Source organism: Halichoeres trimaculatus, unplaced genomic scaffold, assembly GCF_033239565.1.
Source record: "Halichoeres trimaculatus isolate MK-OKI-2021-1 unplaced genomic scaffold, fHalTri1.1 fHalTri1_scaffold_19, whole genome shotgun sequence".
Lineage (NCBI taxonomy): Eukaryota > Metazoa > Chordata > Actinopteri > Labriformes > Labridae > Halichoeres > Halichoeres trimaculatus.
The window spans coordinates 16,925,434-16,947,256 of record NW_027437197.1 but is presented as its reverse complement, the minus strand read 5'-3'; the positions used below and the strand labels follow the sequence as shown (position 1 = coordinate 16,947,256).

The 21,823-nt window shown below is 41.8% G+C and overlaps 1 protein-coding gene across 1 annotated transcript in view; it reads left to right on the top strand.

The window, feature by feature from the left end:
• igsf3 (immunoglobulin superfamily, member 3) overlaps window positions 1–21,823 on the top strand; it is an 83,006-nt gene that overhangs the window by 43,111 nt on the left and 18,072 nt on the right. The window contains exons 3-5 of the mRNA XM_074694311.1: window positions 9,529–9,948; window positions 15,048–15,434; window positions 20,128–20,535. Of these exons, the coding sequence (XP_074550412.1) occupies window positions 9,529–9,948; window positions 15,048–15,434; window positions 20,128–20,535 (1,215 nt within the window). The remainder of the gene's footprint in view (window positions 1–9,528; window positions 9,949–15,047; window positions 15,435–20,127; window positions 20,536–21,823) is intronic.

The window sequence follows — 21,823 nt, the reverse complement described above, 5'->3', positions numbered from 1 at the left end:
TATTGGTGGTGGCAAGGGCTTCTCATGCAGCTATAGGGCGCCTGTCGGTCACGTGACCCTGAGCTGTGCCTCTGAATGGGCGAGCTTGTGATTTTAATATCCTCTGAACAGCCAAGTTAGGAAAAAAAATCATACAGTGGGTGCGGATAGTAAAATTAGCGACTCAGACAGGAGACGTTTTTTGAACCAGGCTGTAAATTCGTTAATTTCTGTTTTGAAAATCGCTTTTTTAGGCTTGGTGTCTATGTGACTTCCGGAGCCAGCCTCAAGCGACCACTCGAGAAACAGCAGATTTTAGCACTTCTGCATTGTCTCATATTCTCAGACCGGAGGTTGCCGCTTGGTATAGACAAGAAATTGGTCAGGCAGATGTTGGCAGAACAGTCTCTTAATTCTCCAGTGAGAACAGGAGATACACAGTGACAGCTAAAATGAACTTTAGACCAACTTCATCCAACTTTAGACCAACTTCAGAGATCCCGCACCTGCAGTGTGAGAGGTTGAGGCGAGTCGGCTCGTGGCGCTGCTTCGACTGTGCGATACCTTCACGAGGAGCGACCAGGATTTTGAACATGTTTGATTTTTTTTGCTACAAAAGATCTGCACATTACAAAAAAGAGTTATACGGTTAATAAGTCATGCTGGGTACAGAGATCACACTAACCCTCTATTTCTACAATTAAAATTGCTAAAATTCTGTGACATAGTTAATCTGATGACTGCTCAGGTGCTATATAAAGCATTGCACAATAATTTACCCGGTAATTTACAAAAAAAATTCAAAACCAGAGAGGGGGGCTATAATCTAAGGGGTGAACATAATTTCATTTTACCAATCATTCACTCAACTCTTAAAAGTTTGTGCATTTCTGTTTGTGGAGTCAAACTCTGGAACAGACTGGATGTCACTTTAAAAATGTGCACTACCACGCAAATATTCAAACTACACTATAAAAAAGTACTACTAAACTCATACAGGTAATTTAAAATAACATGGCCTTGGATTAGAACATTGATAACTATTAACATATGTAAATAATCACAGTAAGTAATTTAAAATGTTGCTTTGAACAGATATACAATGGTGAATTTGAAAGTATTATGAGTTGGATGTTTATGAACACTGTTGTCAGCGGGTTCTGAGTTATAATTTGATATTGTATCTGTTTTGTATTGAAAGGGGCAGAACTAGATAAGCTTTTTTGCTTCATTCTGCTCCTTCTCAAACTGGTTGCTGTGCATGTGTTTGCACTCATATGTTTATTTCTTTATTTCCTTTTGTTTTCTGTTTTTTAAAGTTTGAGATAAATAAATAAATAAATAAATAAATAAATAATAGATTCGTGATTGGGAGCACGTCAATCTCTCCTCGTCGCCCCACGTATACTACAGGAAGCAAGACACAATTGAGATGAAATTCGGCCCGATCCACAAAATAGTCGCACGGATGACAAATCTGCTCTTAACATGCTGCAAGTCTCACAGTGTATGCCCGGCTTTACTTTCAGTGTTTTGCACCTGGCATGTGAAGACTTCATTGGCTGCATAGCATCATGTGAGATGGTTCAACTTGAATGCAATGGGCCTGTGCATTTCATGATGTGCTCAACCAACACCAATAAAAATAACGTCTGGCTGCTACGGTGTAGCGTAAAAAATCTATGAGGAAATGGTTAGACATAAAGGTTAACGATGTCAATGCATCAAACCATTTCTAAAAGACTTTTAACAGCAACCAGCGATTGATACCCAACCCTTATCTAGAGAATAACTCTGCAGCTCCCCTGTCATCATCCTCTGCCATGAGGAGACCACAACAGAGAGCTTTAAGCGTTGTCTGTTTGGATCTTCACTATCTGATGTTTTTGTACCACATGTCAGACAGCGCGCACACAAACAAACAAGGCTTTTTGATTCCCTGCCGCTGTTTTTTCTCTAAAAAAAGAAAGAATCTATTTTGTAACTTCAATAGCCGCAGCTCACGCTGTGGAGAGATGTTGAGAGTTTGGCTGCATGTGAAATGTACAGATGAGCCTTAATAAATTACCATCTTTCTCTTCTCGTGTCTACTTTGCCAAATCTCCTTCCCTCCGTTTTTGTGTCCTCGTGTCCCCCCACACTTCTATCCCTATGTGACTGGACTTAAAAGGCCAGCTTGAGGGATGACAACCGTCGCTCACTTCACAGGGGCTGAGAGTCAGAGAAGATCAGGAATGGAGCGAGATGAAAGCATAAATTGCAGATGAGGCCGACCAGGAAGAGAGAAGTTTTAAAGATTTATAAAGGATTGACAGCTTCAGTGTCAGTCAAAAACAGCAGAATAACACCCACATGTTTTTTTTTCTTCACATCCGCTCACAAGAACCTCCATCTATAAAAACATCACCTGATCCATCCATGGAAGGTGCCTGAATAGTTACTACTTTAAGACTCAAGAGTTCATCTGAGAGGTGATTCCAATGAGGAAGATTACCTTAAATCCTTCATATGGTCTCTGAATCTTCATTTATTCGTTGGTAATAAATACAGGTTCACAGGGTTGCTGTTAATGCATGCACATATTTTCTGCAGCAGTGAAATGACAGTGTCACATGTTTTGAATATGTTTAAAAAGCGCTCAGAGGAGGTGCTCTAATCAACCTCGGCACACTTTCTCTTCTAGTTAGGTCTGAGCTACTCAGGGAAATTAAACAAGTTTATTAAACCAGCAAAGATATTAATAACATCTGGCATTTGCTTCAGGGGCTGTTTTTATTTTCTGTTTGCTCTGAGGTAACACTGTGGTAACACTTAGACGAGCTCAGGAAGCGTAACAGCTGCACAGCTTTTGGCTTGGCAAAATGGCTGCGATTGTGAAGGAAACAAAGTTGAGTTTTCACGTGTGCTTGTGTTAACAACGTGGAAGGAACAACAGTCTGTTCACATTACGGTGACTGTACCCTTAAAAGCTGGTCAGACCTTTTTTTTTTTTTTTTTTAATATATCACAGTTTAGACTTGAACTTAATTTTGTTTCAATTAGAAAAAAAGCAGTATGTCCTCCCCATGTTGCCATTTCTTTGCCTCAAGCCTTTTTTTTTTTTAGGTTATTGTCCTCAAAATGAACAAATCATCTTTATTGATCTACATCTTATATTGATCTTATCTCTATATTGATGTATCAATTTTTTCCAAAAAACAGTCAGCACTGTTGCTTTTTTTTAATCAAGCCTTCTCAAACAGAAGCAACTATGAAGATGCGACTGGATTGTCATAGGGTGATAAAGTTTGTTAAAGAAATTAAAGTGCTAGCAAAGTTCATATTTTGATTCTCGTACTGGGGTTGCAAAATTCCAGGAATTTGCAAAGTTGGAAACTTCCCATTGGAATTTTTGGAAACCAATGGGAGAACTAACAAGAATTGACCGGAATTTTCTAGAATTCATTACTTCATTTACCTGCCCATATACATTTCTAAGTATTAACTGTTTTGTTTTGTTGTGAGCAGACATGGTCACGAGCATTTCTAATGTAATTTTTTCAGAATCAGAATCAGTATCATCTTTATTCGCCAAGTATTTTTAAGAATACAAGGAACTTGACTCCAGTTTAAACTGCACTCTCTCAGTACAATGTTGTGAATAGAATTACAAAAGTAGAAAAAATAGAGCTTAAGTATTAGAGAAGAATAATAATAATTACAATATTATATAAAGAACTTTGCACAGAGTAGAATACAAAGTATATACACAATTTAAGTTAAGAAATAGTGCACTGAATAAATGTAAAAAAAAATGTGCAAATGAAATTACACATTTTGGAAACTTTCCCTGACTGAGTTTGTCATGATTACAGGCATAAATATTTGTCATAAGCAAACACACATTTAAACATATCTGATACAACTATAAATGTCACTAATAAACTAGTTTTTAGAACTGTAAAGAAATAAGATAATTTTCTAGCAATTAAATTTTTAAAAAAATATATTCGAGTTGACAGCAACAAAACTGAAAAAAAAAACAATTCCCCAAAGTTAAAGTTTCAATGAAAGTTTTGGGGAAAACTTTCCCAAAAGTTACTGGAAATCTGTCCCAAATTTTAGCTGATCAGTCATCCTCTGATGGTGATACAGCTCTTTTCAATGAACATTAACAGTCCAGATGAACACTCAGTCTGATTCTGACGAGTCTCAGTTACTTTTGAAAAGAAAAAGGCAGATAATCACCAAGAAAATCATATTTATGTCATCATAATCATCAGTTATCCCCTGAGGACAGTGTTGACTCTGTAAACTTTAAGTATTAAACAGCCGGTCTTTAGATCCAGTGTCATCTTTGACATATAAAAAAGGGATTTTCTTTCAGATCAAATCGAAGAGTTTCTGCAAAACACTACTGTCATTTCTTGAAGCATTAATGCTCCAGAGGATTATCCATGTATCTGTTTCTGATGGGTCTCAGTTTCACTGTAAAAACAAGGTTACTCCCTGCTTTATTTCATGCATGTTTGTGGAGATAAGATGTGCTCCACAAAATATCTCACCCTGTGGTTTTTTAATGTCTTTTTAAAGTTTTAACCTAACATTTAAGCTCGCATGGAGCTACAGTACATTGAGTTTTAGCTGCTCTTAATCGCCCGGATAAATTTCTTGTAGGATTTGTTGACGATGAGAAAAGTCTGGGATTTATCTTTGGTTCTAATTTCGCACACAGCTGTTACGACTAGGTAGAATAAGACTGTACTGTGTCCTCATGAGTGTGGAAAGTGAGAGTGTGTGTGTGTTTGTTTGTTTGTATGTGTGTGTGCCGGAGAATGCCGTCTCATGCTGCTCCTAATCCTCCCCAGATTGAGGTCAGTGGGGGTCTACCGGAGGATCTCGGTGTGTTTACAACCTCAGTCCGAACCTCGCTGAGATTGGCTGAAACTGGAGTGAAAGGATCTGGTTCATCTACAGGAATTGGAGTCACAAGTGTTGATTGACATGGCGTTCTGCCAGCTGTTCTGGTAAACACGGCGGAAGAGAATCTCGTCTTTTATGTGAACCCAAGCCTCATAATGGAGAAAATCCACCCTCTCTGTGGTGGTCGGGTTTGTTTTTGTAGGTCACTTAGGGAAATCAGTGCTAAAAGCTTCATATAGGAGCCTTAATGTATTTGTAGGTTATAAGGCCACTAAATCTCTTCCTTTAAGTGTGGATAAATGACAACCCAGCAGCATCTCAGCTCCTGTTGACGGTAATGAGATGATGGTCTGTTTATATGTACAAACAAATATCTGCAAGAAAAGAAAAGATCTTCATCAAATTTAACTTTTCTGTACAAGAACACAGCATGATTTAATATTTTGAGGGTTGATGTATCGTGTTTTTTTTGTCTTTTTTTGCAGTTTGCTTTGACTCCCAAAAGAAATCTCCCACATATGCAGACTCACTGAAAGTGCATAACGTGGAGATGTTAAGTCCACATCTGAGCCCTCATGCACCGACTGAAGAGCATGCCTCTAAGCCTGTTAATCTCGGAGTGTGGAAAATTTGGCCACAGTGACTCCCGGCTGTTCTCGGAGGCCCTGAGCATCATGTGGGAGGGTTGCTATGGCAGCGGCAGGTTGTAGCGTAGGTGGGTTGTTGTGGTAACAGTGTGTCTATGTGAGGCTTCCTTTCACTCATTGTTGACTGGAGAGTCAGAGTGAGAGGAGCCCCGGGTCCCGTAGGCGCAGTATGATGCTCCTGTAATATAAATGATGCTTTATTTGCTTTTTTTTCAGATAGAAAACAAATCAACAAAGATAAAGGCATGAAAGAAGCCTCGGTGATGGTTTAAATCTTAATTAGATTTCTTTTAATAAGGACATAATGATCAAATTGAAGGATTTATTATTTCTATTAAAGATTAGTGAGCCTAAGCTTGTTATAAATGTATCATCTGAGTAAAAACAGCAGTACAAGCTCACTCACATTCCCATGTTAGTCATTTTATAATTCAGCCAACAAACAAATATATCAGCAGAATATTTTTATTGCTGCCCATGACTACCAATTGCCTCCCTTGCTGCCAGGCTGTTTATCAAGCACTCACAGTAATGGGAAAGTGGATCAGAGGGCATATTCACTCAGACCTCGTCAGTATTTCCAAGATTGCTTCAATCTCTGGCAGGAAACGGAGTATTCCTGCCTGCATGTATCTCCAGAATACAGTGTGTCATTTACGTGTGGCTGTTTTTTGACCCGTCTGATTAGTCACTTTCTCCCGCTGCCACTTCTGTTTTATCGTTGTTTCCCTCTCTGAGAGTCTTGTTAAACTCTGCTAACCAGATGTCAAGCCTCTTCTCCCCGCCTCTTCTATCTTTCCTCTCTGATCTCGCTGCCTTTGTTCCCCCCCTGTTTGTTTCATTAGTCCTGTCTGCTGCTTTGTTCTCGCCGTCCCTCGTCTCTCCATTTCACTCATGTTCTCACACAGTGCGCACACACAGCCTCGTATATACCCGGATGCATCCAATGATTGAGTCCCCACGTCTTCAGGTGACTCGAGGAGACGAACAGACCTCAAACATGCTGATTTGTACTCTTCACAATGACAATCCCTTAAGAGGCTGAATAGCTGAACATCTTGACAAAGCACTCCACTAGCATAAACCCAAACAAAGCACTTCCATTTTCAGGCTTCTGAGACGGGCTCTCAGGCACCACATGGCAATGCAATAAAGCTTCTCCCTGCATTATTCGCCCAATTCATTTTATCCGGGCCTAGCTTAAATGCTTGACTGCTATCCATTGTGAAAACTGACAGCTTTGTATATTCTCCATTTCTTCAGCATTGTATAAATATGTATGGGCACATATGCAGCCGTGCACTGTAACTATATGTGTGTGTGGTTGCGACATCTTTATGCTTGCGGCCCTAACCAGTGAGGTCATGAATTGCATTTATGGCAGGGAGAGATGGAAAAGCACCAACATGCAGCAACACATCTCACACTCTGGATCCTGGAGCGACTTATTTAACCCTTTGAACCCAAGAGTCCCCCGATTGGGGGATTTGGACATCTAATCACGAAAGAATACTGTAATGTTGCACATTAGTCCTACTTTAATGTTATACTTCCTTTCAGCAGACTGTCTGCTACAATTTGATGTTAGTTGCAGGTTTGTATGATAATTTGTTACCTGACAGTGTTGAAAATTATGATGATCCAGTACATATTTCATATTCTGGTTCTTAGTATCCAGAATATTGCCAGGATCTGGATCATACTTTTACATCTGTCAGAAATTATTGTTGTCTTGTCTTGTATTGTTTTGCAAAGCAATCCGACCATTTATGGTGGAGTTATATACACAAATGGTAAAAACAGCCCTATCTCACAATGATAAAGAATTCTTTAAAGAAATCCTGGATCCAGACGGTGATCCGGATCACCTCCAAAATTCAATCACTTCTTCCTTATCCCATTTTGAACATTTTCTGATAATTTCATCAAGATCTGTTTCTTACTTTTTGAGTTATGTTGTGTGGGGGGTTGGGGGGGTTTCTTACTCTGCAGTTTAGAGGATATTAGAATCACAAGTTTATCCAATCAGACGTGCAGCTCAGCCCATGTGACTGACGGGCTCCTTATAGCTGTTAGAAAGGAAGCTCAAAGCCATATCCATCATATCCATCATCATAAGGTCATATCCATCATGGCCCCCGCCAACGATCAGCTGCATTACTCTGCATCAGGAACAGACAAGCAGCAGGGACTACAGCCATATTTTATACAGTCTTTGATTTCAACCCTGTGACACTCTGAGTCTGTGTCCTTACTTAACATTTTCGATTTGTTTTCATTCGTTAACTGAAGTGTCAGTTGTATTTGGTCACTGTCTTCGTCAATATGTTTGACTTATTTTTTAGCTTTTGTCCATGAAAAAGATTCATTCATGAATATTTTGTCACAGTCTTCATCAGCAAAATTAACACTGCTGGGTACCATCTTTATTTACTCTTTACCAGTACCACAAAAACTCACAAGTTTTACCCTAAATATGACATTAAGATTATTTAAATAGACCTTTTGTGGTTGCACAGATAAAGATGTTTTATCATGAGTTTTCAATTTTGAAGCAGAGAGCTGAAAAATCAGATCAGGGTTCAAAAGGTTAAGTGTTTTGACCTTTTGACCTTTATTTCCCTCTGTTGTATTTACCTCTACATGCAACATCATGTGTTTCATTTGTTTCTACAAAGCCATCAACTACTGGTCTGGTGAGCTGACTCAAGTGTTTCAGTGTTTTTTGTGTTGTCAAAGCTCAAAGTGAAGCCACTTTTGTGCCAGGTGTGACTGTGCCAGTTCTCACCTGGCCAAACCATTCATCTCTAAACACGTCTCCGGAGACCACTTCTGATTGGCTCTCACTTCTCTGTGTTATATGCAAATAAACACAGAGCCTCATTCACCTTTTATAAGCTCTTTTTTGAAAATAACCAAGTGAGTTTAAATAGTCTCCGATACATTTTCAGAGCTCAGAGCAGGAGTGGGGGAGGGGGATCCACAGTGGCACACTCGTGGCAGAGTGAGTGGGTGATTACAAACTGAAGTGATGATGAGAGATAAAATTCGGTTTGATAATGGAGGCTGATGTTCGTCTACAGTCGTGTTTTATAAGTATATGACCACAGAGCGACTCTTATGAATGATTCTATTTAAGTTAGTGAAACATGTTATGTAACATTGAGATCAGGCTTCAAGATCTCCTCCCTCATAAAAGCGCCAGCTGCTCTCTGAAGAATGATGGACACATGACGTTTTGCATCCCTAAGTTGTTTGTTTTGAACTCTCATGTGCCGCTGGCCCTGTTCCACGTCCAAAAATACTTCCTCAGCTCCTTTTAAAAGCTCTATATATTTATTTCTGTCTATGTGTGTTTGGTGTTTCCAGCTTCCTGTTTGAAGCGGTCACATCTTGATGTCTCACTTCCGTCCTTGCACTTGGCTGTCCCCTCTCCCGCTCTCATCTCAGCTGTTCTCAACCATCTGGCTTGAAGTCCGTCCTCTTCTGTTCTCTGTTATTTGAAAGTCAGAGATGAATTTCTTGGACTTAGCTCGCTTGTGATTTCACAAACCTTTGAGGGAGTTTATTTGGAAAGATCTGTGAGGTTCCTGCGTGCAGCTGCTGTGTTTGCTGAGGCAGATGACATGGGACGTAATCGGTGTGAAAGAAGTGTTTGAGCGGCCTCTGGGGGCTTTATGAGATTGAGAGAGGTTTATAAACATGTGATGACATGCGAAAGTCATACATGGAGCAGGAAATAGAGGGCAGTCACCTCTGAACTGAGAGCTTGGTTGCATTAACACCTTTTTCCCTCAGAGCTCTCAGTAATGTCGGCTTATTTTCACCAGCATACACACAAAAGAGACCACTTTAGTGCAGGCAGCCTTTTAAATTTAACAATAACCTGGCATTTCCTGTAAAAAGAGACTGAAGGACAAGATAAAAGTCCTCATAATGAATGCCTCTTACCTTTTTGTCACTCATTTCCTGTCCTCTTATTTGTCTTTTTTCCCTGCAGTCATTGCAGATTCGTTGGTGGTATCAGCTCCGGCTCAGACTCTATCCAAAGTGGAGGGCGACACGCTTCAGCTGACCTGCGAGGTGTCACGAACCACGATGCAGCACACACACTTGTCGGTGGGCTGGTACCTTCGCTCTCCAGAGGACGCCACCGCCCCGCCTCAGGAGCTCGTCACCCTGTCGAGGGACTTCGTTCTACGCTCGGGCGGGCCGTACCGGCAGAGGATGGCGGCAGGGGACCTGAGGCTGGACAAAACCACTGCGACAAGCTACAGGCTGACCATCCACAAGCTGCAGCCGGTGGACCAGGGCCTGCTGTACTGCCAGGCCGCTGAGTGGATCCAGGACACGGATGGAAGCTGGTTCGCAATGACTCGCAAGCAGAGTGACAAGACGCAGCTGCGGATTCAGCCCACGGGTGAGTGACGGGACGGAAAAACATCAGTTAATATAGTGTTTGACGTTACACAAACAAAAAAAGTGATACCAAACAGTTTGGTTTGAGATTTAGACAAGCTGAATAAAAGTATCTCAGTTTTAGGGCGCTGGTATGACCCCTAAGCGATATGCTGGGGTTCAGATGGTCTTGTTCCTTCCTCTTACCCTATTACCTGCTCCATCTCCTGCCCTGTCCTCTTTGAATAAAGGCATTAAAAGCCTAAAAAAAAAGGTTAAAAACAACAACAACAGAGAAATATTTCAGTTTATTGGGTCTTCCAGATAAAAATCAAAGTATCGTCGGCATAAAAGCAAAATAATCAAATCTGTTCCTAAAGGCAGCCAGCGTTCTCTCAGTCAACAATTTGTGATGTTTCTGTGTTGGAACAAGAAGTGGGAGAGGGTTTAAGGAGTCTTGTAACTCTAAGGTCCCCCTTGTCCTTTTTGACAGACACACGCCCGAGCATGTGGCCCGGCTCGTTCTGATTACTGATCAGTATCACCCGCTAAGCTCATTAGCTCACTAAACAGGGCTTAACTAAACCTCCACAGACTCCCTGCGTTGTTTTTTTCTATGTGCGTCTGTGACGGCATCATTACAAGCACATCCAAGAATAATTTAAGCAGCTCCGAACAGTGTGGGTGTGTGACACGGGGAGACCTATGTGGCTCCCACATCAACAATCTCCCAGGCAACAAGTAGCTCCCAGATCAAAGCCAGGGGATGTGTTTTTCAATTACTTCCACGCCAGCCGTTACAGTATTGTTATTTGTGCTTGCACGCATTAGTGGAAGAAATCACACCGCGGTTTGCTGCCAACTCGGAAGGAGGGGATTGTTTTATGGAAGGGAGGAAGGGACTTAACATTTGAGAGAGGAGGGAGCGTGACACCGATTGAGGAAGTAGGGAGGAGTGTATGAGGAGGACACAAAGAGCACATTGGAGGAGAAGGCCTCAAAGGATAATGATCTAATAAGCTGTCATCCTCCAGGGTTTGATGGACCAGAAACAAAGACATCTTTATGACTCCTCACAAGTGCGTGTAACCTCTCCACACTTACATAAAGAACCGCTTTGTAAGTGTGCGAGAAAGACCCAAGGAGATGGGTGATAAACTGCTTTGGCGTTAGCTCAATTATTGTGACGGTTCGCAGTGGCGAGCGTCTCACGCCAGTTAATCATTTTCAAAGTGGAATCATTTTGTATTCCTCCATTAAGCTCCCGATCCGCTCCGGACCGATACGGCTTGATGGTGCTCCAGATAGCGCTTGGTAGATGAGAAGGAGATGAAGTCAGATGTTAGAGCAGCTTGTCAGATGACTTCCTACAACATCAGGGAGGAGACCAAAGGAGCAAAGTGCTCCCCTCTTAGCACCCTTCGTGGCTCTCTTGTCTTCCCTGTGATCTATAATGGATGGAGGTGTTGTTGCGTGACAAAGAGAATACAGCAGAGTGTGAAAGCTCCAACTTTGGTTCATGTCTGGATTCAATTTGGTTTCTTCCAGCACATGATGACGCGCTTTCAGCCGGGCTGGTAAATGCAGCGTGTTCAGGAGTAAACCTGAAAGAGAGGAAAACTATAAAAGGAGAACGAGATGCTCCTCCATTATGCTCTGATTGTAAAGATGGAGTGGATGTCAAGACGGCGCCGTCATGAGCTAATCATCAGCAGCCTCGGCATCAGGAGGAGGCGCAGTGGATGGAATCTTAATACACTTTTCCCTCCTTTTACTTTTCCAACATTTCTTCCCTCTCACCTCCTCTCTTCTTCTCACAATCATCTCTGTTTCCACAGTTCAACACTGCCTTTTCACTTCCTCCTCCTTTGTTTTTTTCTCACAGAAATCTTTTATCTTGTTTTTTTTTCAACACTTACACATGCAAGATCTACAAAGCTGTGTGTTTTATTTCCACCCCGTCTCTTTGCGTCCTCTCAGCTAAACTCCTCCTGCCCCATGCTGAGTGGTGACCAAATCTTGTCGAGGCAGGTCACGGCATTTTTAGCTGCGCCGCCTCCTTACGCTATGAATCACATCCAAATGTCATAATACGATGTCCTGCTGTTTTAATGTGGGCGAGGCAGCGACAAATCTTCTCTTTTCTGTTCTGTCTCTTTTAACTTGTTTCTTGTACCAAACAGATTAAAAGCAAAAGACTCCTCCAAACATATAAAAAATGTATAAATATAATTATACACATTCAGAAAGGTAGAACTTGATTTTTTTCAACCCTTACTCAAAAGAATCCTGAGACTTTCAATGAAATTACAAATTTAACGACTATTTTTTTGTTTTATGTCTATTAGAGCATTTACAGCATTTTTTTGTTGTTGTTTTTTTTATTCTTATCATGTAGACATTTAAATATTACAGACTCACTTCTATTATGTAAATAGTAAAACAGTGATATAAATATCGACAACAAATCAAAACAAAACAATCCTTTCAAGCTTTTTCATTGTAAAAGATGTGTGCAGCAAAATGCATTGAAATTCAAGAGTCTGAGAATATTTTGCATCATTTTTTTTGTTGTGAAACTATCAACCTAACCAAACTATCAATGGGCATTTCAAGCAAGAGCGCCCCTTCCCACATGCCTATACCTGCCCCCCACCCACTGGACATTAGATGTCTTATGGATGTGCAGATCAAGTTTATATTGTGCCTGTCAGTTAAAGACAAATTCTCGACGTCTACACAGCATTCAATTTTGGTCCACTATTTGGACAAACCACGACCACACTTGGACGTCAACATTTGGTTCAACACCTGTACGTCGTCTTTTTGGACGTCAAGTGGACGTCTAGGAGTGAGTGAATTATCCCATTGCAAAAACGGATGTTCAAAGGCCGTACCTTCAATGTCATTTTTAGACATTTAATTTTGAACTCTAATTTTCAATAAAATCAATATTTTTTTCTTTTTTTTTTATTAACATTTCCTGGTTTTCATTCTTTAATCTTAATTTTTTGTTATCCTGTACTGGTTTTCCTTTAGCTTCATTTGGCTCAGCAGAAGGTTTGAAGTGGAAATGTAAAATGCCTTTGTATGTATTTACAGTTACCATCAGCTGCTGAGAAAATTAAATCAACTGGAACAACATTCCACCTTTATGATTGTGATTTGATTTGATTTTTATTTATATCACACATTTGCAGGTCAGACATAGAAATATAAAAGTACTCAATTTGTAGCCTAAAGAACAACAATGTAACAGTAATCCAGTCTCTTAAAACAATGAAAGCAACAACCAAGGAAAAAAAAACATACCTGCCCCTATTGACGAATCACACTATGGCATATTACTGAATAATCTCATACATAGAGTAAATACAATCACCAAACAGAACAAAGAGGAATATTTCAACCCTCACAATTTAACAAAAGGTGGTCGAAGTCGTTTGATGTGTATAACACCTGATATCAAATAGTCATGTCCTCCAACAGTTGGAAGAAAAAAGGAAAATAAAATTGGACTACAGTTATGCACAGAAGCAGGATAAAAACGATTAAAAAAATGCCTAAAATGGCTGCAGCAACAGAAGCAGCAACTGTAGCTCAGTTCATAGGAGCTGGAGGGTCGCTGGTTCAAGGCCTGGCATGAACAGAGATTGTGAAGCTCTTCCACCGAGGTACTGCGACATCATGGACATTCAGTAGACATTATCTGAAGTAACAGTCTGCATCTTCACCCTCAGGAGACCAAAGTTAGACGTTAGATGTTTTTCCGAATTTTAATCATTTTTTGAAATTTTGTTATGCAAGAAAAAAAACCTTAAAAATAAGTCATGTAGACGCTGGAATATTACAGTTTCCCTTCTGAAATTTTAACAAGAAAATTAAGTTTAAAAAAAGACAAAAGAAACTGTTATGCAAGAATTCTTTCATTGCTGGAGATAGAATTTTATGGATATTTGAATATGCATGAAGAAGAAAAGTGTCAAGAATCTGAGAATTTCTTTGCTTTTGTCAGAGATTTCACTGAAAATTGTTTCTTTAATTAATGACTTTTCGACATGAGAGATACCCCTCTGTTATTTCCAATCATTGTGTCTCTGGACAAAACACACAAACAACCCAAACATGCTTTTGTTTCTGTGTTTCATATGTTTGTATGTGTGTTAACAATATCCTCTCCCACTCACTATGACGTTCCCGCAGCACAACAAGCTCCATACCAACCTCTGCCTTTGAACCTTTCCCACATCAGTGCGCGTCTCTCAGGAAGTCTCTTTAAAGTCTCTGTAATTACAGCTTGGGGCGACCACCTCACGGAGAGGCAAAGCAGCCATCTCTGGTACATACAGCGCTCGTCATCTGGAAATTAATACAGCAAATAAGAGCTGAGCACACAGACGTAAACATAACAGCACATGCGCAGACAGCAGGGGGGTGATGCGGCTGACTTGAGGAGCTAAAACTCGCGCTGTTTGCTCTGTTTGCTCTTTCTTCGACCGTGCAGGAGGAGGAGAGAGGCTGACTGTGTTTGAGACTGCTGAAGAGAATCTTAATTAGATGTGTTTTTTGTTGCAGAGGTGAAACCAAGGGGGTAGAAGGAGCAGAGTGCTCTGAAAGATCACTGTTTTTACCGCATGACCTCTAGCTTCTGTTTCCTCTTTGTTTCTTCCTCGCTCTGTTTAAACACCCCATCTCTTCCTGACTAACTCTTCCTCTGACCCTTCTCCATCATCCCCCTTTTTTCCTGTCTGTATGCAGGTTCAGCACCCAGACTGTGGATATTGTGTTTGACATTTTAAGTGCAGCTCTTATTTAGACATCAGTCTCGTTTTCGACATCAGGAACACGTTGTTTGAAATTGTTACAGATCTTCTTCAAAAGATTGCTTCCACACCCACACTCCAAAATCTGCTGCTTTATTTAAAACCTGCTGCTGTATTCAAGAGTTTTGTACATTTACTGTTGGATAAAATTCTTCTGTTACTAAGCTTCAATAATGTGCCGCAGCAGCAGCCAGAAGAGTTTCTTTTAGGTTTCATATCACAGAGGGTTTTGTTCTCCTAAATATTCTTTTAACCCTGACGGTTCCTTTGTTTCCTCTTTGCCGTGTGTCCCTCTCAGATCGAGATTTTAGCATCCAGGTGAGCACGGAGCGACGGTCCTTCACGGCCGGTGAGCCGCTGGAGCTTCGCTGCACAATCGAGGCCCAGAACGTCCCAGAGCGCTTCTTCTCGGTGTCGTGGGTCTTCAGCAGCTCACCGGTGGCCGTGGTGGGCCCAAGTGCCGTGCCTGTCCTGGGCCCGGAGTACATCGCCCGAGAGGCGGCTGGTCACATGACTGTGCGCAAAGAGAGCCCCAACGTGCACTTGCTCAAGCTGCAGCACCTTCGCCCCGAGGACGCCGGGAAGTACATCTGCCGCGTGACGGAGCGGGAGAAGACGCCCACAGGAGACTTCATCGATCGCAGCAAGAGGTCCAGGAATGTCCAGATCACAGTCCAGCCGCTCAGTGAGTAATCTTCTCTCCTCGAGGCCACCGGCTTATGTGTTCCCTTCTTAGTTGTCAATTACACCAAGAGTGATGAGCTTTTCATAATAACAGCTTTATCTTCATGGAGGCAGGATGGGATGTCATGCTGTGCCCCTCTTCAGGCGCTTTCTCTCCATCCTTCTCTTTCTCCAAGGTGGCCTGTAAGAGATAGCAGCACAGCTCCCGTTGTTAACCGGGAGTTAGAGGGGAATGTATAATGCCACTCGTATTCCTAATATACTTTCTGTTTGAGTGGACTGCTAAGGATTGGTAATGCAGCATTATGGTCCTTCCCATTTCTTTGGCTTCAGCAGAGTGAGGTGGGGAGGTAGGGAGGTGGGGGGTAACACTATAGCAGGATAATGGAGAGCAGAAGACTCAAGGAGGCTGAGCTAACAGCCATGAAATTAAAGCGTGGAGAGAGAAAAGAAGCAGAGAAAGGCGCCCAGCTCTCAGGGGTCCTCTAAGTGGTTCCCCAGGCTGAATTTACGTGTTCGGGGGGGGGCTCACTTCAGCTGGATTAAGGGGGGTGGGGAGGGGGGGCTACAGGTTCACAGCTGATCGATGTAAATGTACAGACTCAAGGAAACCCCGCTACAGCTAAGATGCAGCAATAAAACCATCTCTGCACGGGATGGCCGTAAAATAACACCGATAATGATGACAAGCTTCAGATATTTATTCACTTTGTTCTCTGGAAAGGTCAAATAGACTATCAGACAGCAGGGATGGAGTCAACAGACAGTATTTAGACTCCAGGAGTAGATCTAGAAGAAAGCGATGAGGAAAACTAAAGGTATACAAAGCAACAGAAGGAGGAGACTCCTGTCAGCCCCAAAAAAGATGATGAAGATGTTGACAAAGAATCAGCTTGGCTAGTCCTTCCCCATCCTCCAGATAACAGCAGAGAAATAGTACATTACAGCAAAAAATACTTTTATTGAGTCTTAACAATCTCATATACAGAGGCTGTATTCAACTCGATTGGTCATAACTCTGTCTTGATCCTCCGCCAACATTTCCCGACTCTCTTCTTTTCCTGGCAACAAAAGGCTGAAAAATCTGCGAGCCACCGTGAGGAGGACTGAAACAAAATAGACGACGACTCTGGCGGTAAATTAAGCAGATATGAGTAATGGTGGTGCAGTGATTAGCGCTGTATCTTACAGAAAGAGGGTTTCTGGTTCCAATCCCTGGCTGTGTACGTGCCATGCCTTTCTGAGTGGAGTTTGCATGTGTGGTTTCCTCTCTAGCTTTCTCCCAGGGGTCAAAAACTTTCTCCTCAGCAGTGTGAGAAATACCCAGCCACATTTGGAGGGTCCACCCAAACTAGTGCTCCAGTATCAGGCTGAAGCCTTACACATCATGCAGTAAACAAGACCACAAATAATGACTATACACATTCTAGACACCAGTCTGGCATCATCATCAACAAAGCTGCACACAGCTACAGGACACAGATCAGCTCTACTCTGCAAACTGTGCTCACTCTAACACAGGCATACGAGAGCTTCATCAGAGCACAGCAAAAAAACTGAAATCTTATCAAGTATTTTTCTCTTATTTGAAATAAAAATGGTCTTATCATACTCAATATGAGCCACATTTTACTTACCAGTCCAAAAAATGTCTTAAGTTATTTAAAGACAAAAATGAGGCCTGAATTGCTTGTAACAAGTAAAAAGAAAAATCTGTCAATGGAACAGGAAAAATTGCTAGAAAATTTGCTTGAAACTAGAATAATTTCTCAATACAAGTAACTTTCCTCATGTTCCATTGGCAGATTGTTTCACTTGTAACAAGCAATTCAGAGCTCATTTTTGTCTTTAAATAACTTAAAGACATTTTCCTGGACTAGTCAGGTGAATGTTGCTCATGTTGAGTCTAAAAAGACATTTTTACTGAAAATAAAACAAAAACACTTGACAAGATTTCAGTTATTTGCAGTGAGACATTGTTCTTCAGTGTTCTTATGTGTGAATAATTTCTTTACAATGGACCTTACTAAAACAAACATGATATGCTTTCAAATGGCTTTTGTAGCAACAACTGCAAGTAGAAAAAGATATTGATACTTCTCAAGAGACCCCCATAAATTTGCAGTTGAGGCCTTCAGGGGATCCCTTGTGTTACACTGCGTGTGTTATCATTTGTACTCAGAACTAGGAAGTTGGGAATGGGAGCGTCGTCGTCTCCGAGTTCAGTGTTTCTGTTGCCAAGTCGGAAAACTTGTCATAACATTAGTATTTCTGTATAAAAACATTGAATAATACTCTATAAACAGCTTATTTATTGCAACAATATAGGAAACAAAGAATATAACAGGAGCTTAATTACTGTTTACCCCTGAACTTGAATTTCCTACTGGGAACTCAGGGGTGGTGTGGGTGCTTCGACTTAGTCTGACCTTGGGGGGCGTTCTAGCTGGGCGTTCCCACTCGGAACTTAGAAATTCCGACTTCTGAGTCTAATTGGAACGCAACATAAATTACAGAGTAGCAGACCCCCCACCTAGACCCCCCTCCTGTATTTTGCGCTCTGCTCCTCAGCTTAATTGGTCGATGTTGGGGTTTGAGTCCCTTTTCAAAGTCTTAAGATAAAACAGAACATTTTATCAAGGTCTGATGTTTATGATTATTTACCATACAGTCCTTGTGCAGACATAACTTTGGTCATTCTTTATCAGTCCCCTCTAAGTCCCAGAACTTTCCTCTATAACAGAAAAACCATGTCACATTTCCATAATGCATAAATGTTTCTATTATCTTCCGCTTCACACTTTAACAGCAGCTAGCTTTGCTTCCCTCTCTGGGTGTTATAATATTTAATAAGTGTTTTATATTAAAGAAATGGCTCCAGGCGCCTGATACAGATCCTTTTGTTAAAGAGAATCCTCTGTTTTTTTCTCACTTCGTCTCAAGGTTTGGCTGTATTTCAAAAGTTATCTTAATTTTACCTTTTGCCACATCACCCCAGCCTTACCCACAATGCCCTCATCTATCAATGAGATATGTCTTCATCAGAGTCACAGCTGCAAAGCATCCCTCCACCAGTTCATCCCCTCTCCTCCTCTCTGCACCTCTGTGTCTCTAAGGACGGTAACAGCATGTGGAGCCAGCTGCGAGCGGCATAATAAAACATAATAACCACAGAGTAGTATCTCCTCGCAAGCAGCCAGAGCTACCTTATCCTGACCGAGCGGCACCCCCTGCTAAATCAGCCCAAAACAATGGCCCCGAGCCTGCAGCCGTCTCCAGGGAGCCTCTCTGTATGGGGGGTTTTGTTTTTGCAACAAAAGACCTTAATGCCCCATAAAAGATGTTTATAGGGTTTACACAGGATAATGGCTGCGAGTATTAGAGGAGGACTTCCGCAAAATGCAGCAATTGTGGTCAAGCTGGCTGTTTTTTTAATGCACAAACTGTCCTCTCACACGCATTTACAAGAAGTGCTTCGTCATTTTTAATTGGGAGGGGAGAAGAGTTGGGAAACAGGCGAGACAGGGGTTAAAAAGTGATATGTCGGGGTGACAGCAGAGGAAAAACAGAAGTAAACACTTCTGGTAAATCAATGCTGATGGATGAGTTTACATCTGCAGCGAGAAAGGTAGCAAGAGCTCACACGCCACACTGGATCTGCTTCACCCAGACGGTGAGGAGACGTGCAAAGGCAGGAGGGAGGAAGAGGAGGTTTTTACAGTAAAAGAGGAGAAATGCCTCGTGAAGTTTGAGAAGCAAAGAAGAAAGCGCTGGTGGTGGGGGAAATTGTGAGAATTTAGAAATAAAAGTTTGAAGTGAAGCAAAAAAAAAAAAAAAAGAAAAGTTTGAGGGGAAGCTGCAGCTGTCCAAAGAGCAGACAATTTCTCTCCCCAGTGTGAGAAAGTAATGGAATACAGTCTGTTCTCAGCTGTGGAAAAACCATGTAGCGGTAACAATGACAGACAAAAACGAAGAGGAGAGGGATGAAGGCTTCTTCTTTTGTTCATTTGAGTGTGATAGAAATGAGAAGAGAGTTTATTCCATATTCACAGAGAGAGCGGATGCTTATTAGGAGGACCAGCAGGCTGAGAGGGGAGCAGCAGAGCTTGGCCTAAGGGGAGACAGGAGGGGGAGAAAAGACAAGAGGAACCTTTAAGACACACCCCAAAGAGAGGCAGGGGTCTCACAGGGCCAGGGGGAAGAAGCTTTTGGTCAACTAGAGCTCAGTGATTTTTGACAGGCGATGAAGTGATGAGATAAAGAGAAGAAACAGAGGAGGAGAGCCTGTAAAGACTTTTATCCTCCTCTTCTGAAGTGCTGCTGAAGTGCTGCTGAGCCTCGTGATCTGAGACTTCTTTCCTGCGCCCGTGGACTTGGTCAACACCGCCACACAGGGTTCACAAAGAGGATCCAAACGCACACACACAGACTCAGCAGGGCCTCTTCTCTGGGATTTCACTGTGATGAGCCTCAGGCCAGTTACAAAGGCGCCTACATGCACGCACACGCTCGCAAATGAACACGCGCATCACTTGGTTATACACACGGGAACAGGAACTACGTTTTGTTTCATCGCCGCTGGCCTCCTGTACTCTTTGAATACTTTAGTACAGAAGGAGAGAGTCCTGTTGTCAGAGGGAGAGGAGGTTTTGAGGAATTCTTACCTTCCTGTGTCTGTCTCCTTTTCTTCTCAGAGAGCAACATCACAGTGTCCTTGTCAGCGAACTCCTCCGAGGTCCTGGAGGGGGACGTGATCCAGCTCACATGCTTGATCCAAGTCACTACAGGCCCTCTCTCCGTTTCCTGGCAGTGGACTGACAAGGACGGGGCTGAGCCGGCTCAGGAAGTGGCCTCCGTGGATCGAGATGGTGCTGTGTGGCACAGTCCGGTCTACAGGGAGCGCTCCAGCTATGGAGAGATCCGTGTGGAGAAGTCAGGAAGTGACACGTTCACGCTGTCTGTGTACAACGCCTTACCCGGGGACGAGGGGCAGTACAGCTGCACGGCTACTGAGTGGGTTCAGGCCGGCACTGAACCGGAGCTGAGCTGGGAGAAGATCGGAGAGAAGTCAGCGACCAAGACGGTCAATGTGAAGACTGTTGGTGAGTGACAGAAGCTTGATTTATACTTCGCACAGCGTTTATTCTTACTCTGCAGATTGAGGCTGGAGTTTAAGTATAATGTGGGTCCAAACACTGAGCGGTGCTTCATTTTATTGTTACTGGAGGTTTGAGTTAGTCAGACTTTTCATTTAACAATTTTCCTGACAGTTTCCCTGGGAATTTTAGCTCAGGAATGTTACTTTCTTTTCTTTTTTTTTACATTTTGTTGCCATCAATTTGAACATTTTTTTCTAAAATTCCTTGAAAATTCTGTCTTTAAAATTTTGGATTTTTTTTTCTTGTTAATGTTATTTAAACATGTTGCATTAAACATGCATATCTGCTTGTAATGAACTAAAATGTTTGATATTTACACATGTTTACGACAGGTAAATGCAGTGAAGGTGAACACCTGAAAATTCCCTGAAAATTCAGGAATCAGGAATTCTGTAAATTTGGTATTACTGTGCTCTTTACTTAATACAATTGTTGGAAACAAGATGAATAGGGACATACAATAAAATAAAGTATTAGGTAAACGATAAATAAGCAAAATTGAGCAATTAAGTATTGGTAAGAAATTCCTGTCAATATCCAGAAGTTCACATGGCAACTTTCAATTTCCCAGAATTTTGCACCCCTGGTTGTGTCTCCTTTTTGCTATTTGTTGCAGTTTGTAACAAGTCTGACACATCTCCTGAGGAATCCCTGCCCATTCTCCTTTGGTGAATCTAAAAAGCTCCTCAAGATCTCCAGACCTCAACTGATCAAATCAACTGTGCTTTTTGGAGCAATTTAGGGCTCCTTATCTTGGCTTTAACACAGAAGTATCTGGTATCAGCCCCTTTCTTCTGAGTCAAACAGACCAGTTCTGACTCCACTTGACTATTTTTCTCCTGTAGAGTTAGTTTTTTATTAGCCTGAACCTAATCCTGTACCCAGAAATGAGCAAACCACTCTTTAACAGCCGATATGAGTCACGCTATTGTTAACATGATGAATGACACACCACAGAGTGTGTGGTTATCATACGCCTGAATATCCAAGTTTTTATACGAGTTCTTCAATTTGATGAGTCAGAAAATTTGACTTGAAGGAGGCTTTATTGGCATGAACACACTGAAAAATAGTACTGCTGAATCATTGACTCTTTATTAATATGGACGGCGTGTCTCGGACTCCCTCCGCTGTGAGATGTGAGGCTGAATAGCGCCTGGATATGGAGGCCGCTGGAGCCTGCTGGAAGCCTGCATTTGTCTGCAGAGCTGTCAATCAATCTTCACTGTAA